The 6,915-nt window shown below is 53.2% G+C and overlaps 1 protein-coding gene across 1 annotated transcript; it reads right to left on the minus strand.

The window, feature by feature from the left end:
• Positions 1–4: 4 nt before the first annotated feature.
• LOC103583904 (solute carrier organic anion transporter family member 2B1-like) lies at positions 5–6,091 on the minus strand (the record flags this gene model as incomplete). The annotated part of the gene is made up of 4 exons (XM_008565089.1): positions 5–51; positions 3,266–3,428; positions 4,800–4,937; positions 5,961–6,091. Coding segments are annotated over 4 exons (479 nt in total), but the record flags the coding sequence as incomplete, so codon positions are not given.
• Between the last annotated feature and the right edge of the window lie 824 nt (positions 6,092–6,915).

Here is a 6,915-nt window from a genome sequence, read left to right on the forward strand (position 1 = left end):
CCGAGGTCATGGGCAAGCACAGGGTAGCCTCGAAGTCCTGTGGCATATCCTCTGAGAGGTGGTGATAAAAAATATTATGACAATAGCTAAGACTTACATAGCACTTACCGGATGCAAGGTACTGTTCTAAGTGCTGTGTAGATAAATCATTTGATCCTCACAACAAACCTAGGGGCTGGGTGCTCTCATTACCCCCACTTCACAGATGAGAAAACTGATGCTCTGACAGCAACTAGCAAGGGGGCAGAGCCAGGACTGGAACGCAAGCAGTCTGGCCTCAGAGTCCATGCTCTTGAACTGCTTGTGCCACCTTTCTGAGCAGAGGCATTTGAAAGTGCCATGGCAACAGTGGTTTTTGAGTGGTTTGGGACAGTCAAAAGAGGAAGAGTTTGAACAACGTCCAGAAGAACAAAAAAGATTTTCCAGAAAGAGAGGGAGGGAAGAGGGGTTCCAGGGAGAGGTCATAGTACTGGCAAAACCCCAGGCCTTGAAAGGGCACCGTGTCGATAGAATGAGAAGTTCAGAATGGCTGGATCACAAACTGTGAGGGCAAGGCCAGGGCTGGAGGTGGGGCAGGCAGGGGAGGGAGCTTGGGCTGGAGAGTGGAGAGCTCTGGCACCGTTGGCATTCACTTGGGGAGGGTTCAGTGTCAGCTTGGGACGCAGGTGCAGAGTGAAGAAAAGAGAATGTCTGAATTTAATAACAGATGTTTGCTCCCTGTAGCTCACCAATATTTGGTGAGCAAGCTTGTGGAAACCCTCACACTATTATTGTCCCAGGTGTGCGTGTAGAGGTGGTCTTCTGTCTGTGGCCATCCCTTTATGGGAGCCAGGACTGTGAGCTGTGTCCACCAGCCCAGAGAGCCACTCCCTTAAACTGGAAAGAGCCGTGTGAACCAAGGTCAAGAACCCAGACTTAGGTCTTCGACCCAGGCTGCTTTGACAGAGGCTCTTACCCTCTCTGGGCCTCAGTTTCCTCACCTCTTAAACAAATCTCCTAGAATGGAAGTTCTCCAGAGAAAAGGGATTCAGAAGCAGAACAATTCAGTAGCTGAGAGCAGGGACCCTAGGGACAGGCTGCCTGGCTGTGTCAGTTCTGCTGGCTGCGGGACTCAGGAAAGCTCCTCCCTTCTCTGAGCCTCAGTTTCCTTACTTAGGAGGAAATAATGATAACACCTGTTTTGCAGGGCTGTCACAACGCCTCCTGGACATTAGGTACAGTGACCGTTGTAGAGTTTGAGTCTGCCTTTTCCATTCCTGTGTCCCCAGTGCCTCGTGGAGGGCCTGGCACGTAATAGCACTTCATGATTATCAGACGAGGAGTGAATGAATGAAGTAGCCTGGAGAGTCAGAGCAGGCTGGGGCTGGAGACCACCGAGTCTTGCCTACTCTTTTGGCTGCTGTGAAGACTGAGGCTTACGAGAAGGGCTTTGCTAGGGCTTCATGGGGGGCCCGTGGCAGAGGGGTGTCCTATGGCAGTGATGAGGAAGAATGTATGTGACCCTGCGCAGAAAAAGCTCTCTCTGTTAAGGCGAAAACTCTGGACAAAGGAAAATGTGAGGAAGTGTTATTTTCGGCATTGCAAGCAGTCCCCTTGAGGCCTTTCTACTCAAGCCTAGATGACCGCCCTGCACTTCCTCACTTCTCTGCCCTGCCTGCGCCCCCCGCCCCACATGCCATGCCCACCTTCTCTCTAAGCTGCAGCTCAAGTGCCACCTTCTCTAGCTGCCTCCAGAGGTCGGTGTCTTTCCCCTGTGCAGGCCTCTCATGGCTCCCTCTGGCCATCTTCCATATAGGCGCCAGGCTCTATACCTTGTAGCAGAGGTGCCCATGCTCACTCCAACCCCGCACTCCATTGGGTCACATCTACTTCATCTTCCCACACCCTGGTCTTGGTACAGAGTGGCACTCCAGAGGTGTGAGCAGATGGGAGAGCAAGGTAGGGAGGATGCTGAGTTTTCAGCCCTCCTCCCCTGGGAAGCCTTCCTCATGCTGGTCTGGGGTGTGGGGTCACATCTACTTCATCTTCCCACACCCTGGTCTTGGTACAGAGTGGCACTCCAGAGGTGTGAGCAGATGGGAGAGCAAGGTAGGGAAGATGCTGAGTTTTCAGCCCTCCTCCCCTGGGAAGCCTTCCTCATGCTGGTCTGGGGTGTGGGCTCCTCTCCTGGGCTCCTTTTGCTCCTGTGCTTCCTTTCCCATGCAACTGACACACTGGGGGTCTTTTGTTCATCTCTGTCTACTCTCCTAGACTGGGATCTCCCTAGAGACAGGACTGAATCTCCTAAGAGCATCAGGCACAAAGTAGGCAGCATTAAGGGTTTGTTGGGTGAATCATTGGATGGAAGGTAGACGGATGGGTGGATAGATGAATGAATGGATGGGTGGGTAGATGAATAGATGGATGGGTGGATGGATGTATAGATGGGTGGATGGGTGGATGGATAGATGGGTGAATAGATGGATGGGTGGATGAGTGGATGAGTGGGAGGATGGGTGAATAGGAGAGGAAAGAAAACAAAGTGAGTGCTCACACTGCTTGGATCATCCTCTAAGGGACAGGCATCCATCTACAGAGTAGGACCTCAACAAAATCCCACTGGGCTGAACAGGGTTTCATTTTTCTGTCTAAAATTCTTTCATTTCTTTATTTGTTCATTCACTCATTCATTCTTTTGTTTGCTTGGTTTTTTGTTTTTGTTTCTTTTGGTGGCTGGCCAGTACAGGGATCCAAACACTTGACCTTGGTGTTACCAACACTGCACTCTAACTAAGCTAACCAGCCAGCCCCACTCATTCTTTCTTGCTTTCATCAATATCTTGGCTTCTTGTGAGGATTAAATGCATGACTACATATAAAGTGCTTAGAACAGTGTCAGGTGCATAGTAAATAGTGTATGATACTGTTATTATTCCATGAGCATTTCCTGAGGATCTACTACATGCCAGGCCCTAAAGTAGGCTGTGTTGTAAATTCACAGCCATCTTAAAAAACCACAATGACATACAAGCAGGCCCTAACCAAGAGAGGCCCAGAGGGCCTTACCCCTCTGCCTTGGGACTACACCCTACCCCACTCCCCCAGACTGCCAAGAGACCCATCTGGGCTTGGGCTGGAGGAGACAGTGGGGGGTGGGGGTGGGGGTGGGAATGAGCAGCAGGTGTCCTGAGACCCATCCTGCCAGATAAAGGCCTGTGGGTGGGCCTCAGTGCACAGTAACACAGCTCCTCCTGTCCATCTCCTGCCCAGCCCCTCCTGCTCTTACCAGAGCGGGTGTGGTCATAGCGGTATGGCTCCGAGATGAAGTGTGGGAGGGTCATGAGCAGGCCTGCCAGAGCCACAAGGACAGCCCCATAACCGATCAGTCGGGGCCGGTGTACCCGGCTGCCAAAATAGCTCACAAACACAATCAAGGCTGTGTTCCCCACCTGTGAAGAAACAAGGTGACCCATTAAAGTGGAGCAGAGCCCAAGGCTGGGGGCCTGCATCTTCCCTGTCTCTATCGGCAACCTCAGTGTTCCCATCTGCATAACAGACTGGCTGGCTGAATAAGAATCGTCTGAGTTCTTCTTATAAATGCAGATTCTGGGTCCTCCCAGGAAAGGCCCCACTCTCCCATTAGGGGAGAGAAATGAGAGCAGCGTGCACAAAGCTAAGAGTTCAGTTTCATTTCAGAACACGGTTTAGATCCCTTGTTAGAACATGGAGGAGGCAGGCAGTCATGGAAAGAGATTTTGAGTTTCAGGGACATCATGAATGATAGAAACGAAGTCTAAAGCCACAGGATTAAGGCTTGGAATTTGGGGATGGGGTTGCTGGAGGGGACTGGAGAGCTTGCCGGTAGGGGCCGTCTCTGCGTCCCAGTTGTGGGATGCATCTGCTCCACTGCTTTCCAGCTGTGACCGTGGGTGAGCCCCAGGCTCCTCACTGGGGAGTGGGCAATATCAGCAGACGACTGGTGGGGGGACTGACTCCGGGAGGGACAGCCACTCTCCATTTCATGGCTGGGACACTGAGGTCCAGAGACAGGCAGTGACTTGCCCAAGGTCCAGAGCAAGGTAAGGACTTTCCCTACCCACCTCTGAGATCTGGGGATGGGATGCTGGGGAGCATCCGGGACACTGTTCAGCGGGCAGGCCTTGGGTCGTGATGCATTACCCAAGGGCAGAGAATTTCACAGAAATAGGCCAGGGGCGGAAAGAGCTCCTTCTCCGAGGGTGAAATCATCTGGTGGGGGAGGGTGGGGACACAGCTGGACTCAGATCCACCCAAAGAGGCTCATCCACACTCCTCCCTGCTTGGCTGTGGGCCCCAGAAGCCCATGGATCCCTGGGCAATTCTGAGGACCGACTCTCTGTGCCACAGTATCACTCCCTCCCCCAAGCCTAAGTCCGAAAGTTCTTCCCTGGATGTAATTTAAGCCTCTCTTGCTACTGTTGATTCCTTCCCGGGACAGGCAAAGGCTAGGTGCCTGAAAAGGTGAAGGAACCAAAGGGAGAACGAGTGGATATAGGGATCCCGGCTAGCTCTAAATCATCCCATGTCCCCAGACAGCTTCAAACGCCCTGCCTACAGGCAGGAGGTGGCCTCCACCTCAGCTTGGGGCTGGTCAGTTTCTGGGCCAGGACACTTGGGGAGAAGCAAGCCAAGGAGGTTTTAGAAAGGGGGCTATGATGGGGGCTGCTGAGGGCACTGGGAGGGGAAGTCCCTGTGATGGGGTAGTGAGGGAGGAGCATGGTGGAAGGTGGGGCACAAGTCTCCCTCCACCTCCACCCCCAGGGCTGGGCCAGGGCCAGTACCTCGTTGAAGGCAGCCAGCAGCCCTGAGGTCTGGCTGGAGAGGCCAAAGCGCTTCTCCACTGTGGAGATGGAGCTCTTGAGATAGCCGGAGATCATGAGCTGTGCCAGCTGCAGCAGGCTGTGGCACAGGACGAAGAGCTGTCAGAGCAGCCACAGCAATGGGAGGCAGCAGGCGAATGGACAGGGAGGCAGTGGGGACAGAGAAGTTGGGGAAAGGGAGAGAGAGAGAGAGAGAGAAAGAGAATTATTGGAGTAGCCAATGGCTTTTTCACACTGATCTAACACTAGAAAAGCTGTACACTCTGGGAGCCTGGAGGCTACCAAAGACCCCCGTGAATGAGAGTAGGGTCTGCATGGAGCCGCCTCCGACCCAGAGTTCCCCCTGAGCTGGACTGGCTCCCTGTTCTACCATCCTGCCTCTTCCTCCAGGAAGCTATCCCAGATTCACCCAGCTCCTTCTCCAGCCCACCCCACCTGTGCTAGAGCTGCTCTGTGAGACCACCTGCACACACAAATTCGTAAACTGCCCAGCCCCACCCCACCTCAAACATCCCAGCCTGCCTGTAGTCTTTCTCTTAAAACACGGGCAGAGTTTCTAAGAGAAGAAAAACTTGCCTCAAAGAATTAAAAACAGTGTTAATGCCAGCACTTACTACATTCATTCTGTTCTTCTGTGTCTCAGTTTCCTCATCTATGCAATGAAGACAACGATCCTGCCTCCCAGGGCTATGCGAGGACTGAATAAGATCCCATGTGAATGGGGCACCCGGCCCAGGGCCTGGCACCCAGTAGGTGGCAGTGGATGTTGGATGTTTCAGCTGCCCTTGGTGGAGCCAGAACTCTCTGGCATTCATACAGGTTCAGAATCCCAGGGCCACATCTCTATTTCTCTAGGAAAACTAGAGGCAAGTGACCTTGTCCCCCACTGCCCAGCGAGCAGTGGAAGGAGAAAACATGTACTGGGCACCTTCCATGTGCCCGAAACCAAGCTAAGTGCTTTCGTGGATCATCCCTTGGATACTCACAACCACCCATTCTGCAAATGAGGAAAGTGAGGCTCAGAAAAAGACAGCGACTTGCTTGGCATTACACAGCCACTGGGTGGCAGAGCCTGCTCTGCTGGGCTTGGAGGCCCCTGCCCCTGCCAGGCCCAAGAGGTACCTTGATGCTGTGCATCACACTTGGCCGCAAGTCCTGAGGGTCTGGGCTGGCTTTGCCTCTGGGTGTGTCTTCTGTGCCCATCATGGTCTTGGTGTCCTTGTCCAGCATCTGGGACCCCTCACCTGCTGGCCCTGAGGGACAGACAGCCAGGGGGTGAGAGTGGAGATGGAATCCCAGAGAAGGTCCTGACCCAGGTAGCCCTAGACCTCAGAACCAAGGTGTTTCAAGGGGAAGGGACCTTAGTGGTTGGTGAGAGTCTGAAAGTCTGCAAGCAATGGCCTCAGCAGCAGGGATGAGCTGTGCAGTCTTTCAGCCCCCGTGGGCCTAGAGTTGTGAAACAGTTGGTGTTCTTGGAGGGTCAGCCTGGGTCTGTCTTGCTCAGTCTAGGATCAGGGGACTGGGGCCATGTGCAGGGACAAGGCCAGGTCGGTAGTCAGGGAATAAAGGCTTTTCCTGAGTGTGTTTTGAAACAATTGCCAACACCCCCACAGGCACCACCTCAATGTAATCACGGAGCTAACCAGTCCAATGCCCAAATCATACCGTCAATCCATGATGCTGGTTGTGCAGAAAGGGCCCTCAGAGCTCACCCATTTAACCCGCTCCTAGACAGAAGAAGCCCAACTGAACTGATGACTCAGGAGGCAGAACTGACTTGGACCCTTGGACCCTCTTAATTTTGAAACAATCGCCAACACCCCCACAGGCACCACCTCAATGTAATCACGGAGCTAACCAGTCCAATGTCCAAATCATACCATCAATCCATGATGCTGGTTGTGCAGAAAGGGCCCTCAGAGCTCACCCATTTAACCCGCTCCTAGACAGAAGCCCAACTGAACTGATGACTCAGGAGGCAGAACTGACTTGGACCCTTGGACCCTCTTACACATGTTGGTTTTCTCCCATGGTAACTATGGTAACCATGTCAGTGTCCGACTCACCACAGTGAGAG

Source organism: Galeopterus variegatus, unplaced genomic scaffold, assembly GCF_000696425.1.
Source record: "Galeopterus variegatus unplaced genomic scaffold, G_variegatus-3.0.2 Scaffold30244, whole genome shotgun sequence".
NCBI classification, from domain to species: Eukaryota; Metazoa; Chordata; class Mammalia; order Dermoptera; family Cynocephalidae; genus Galeopterus; species Galeopterus variegatus.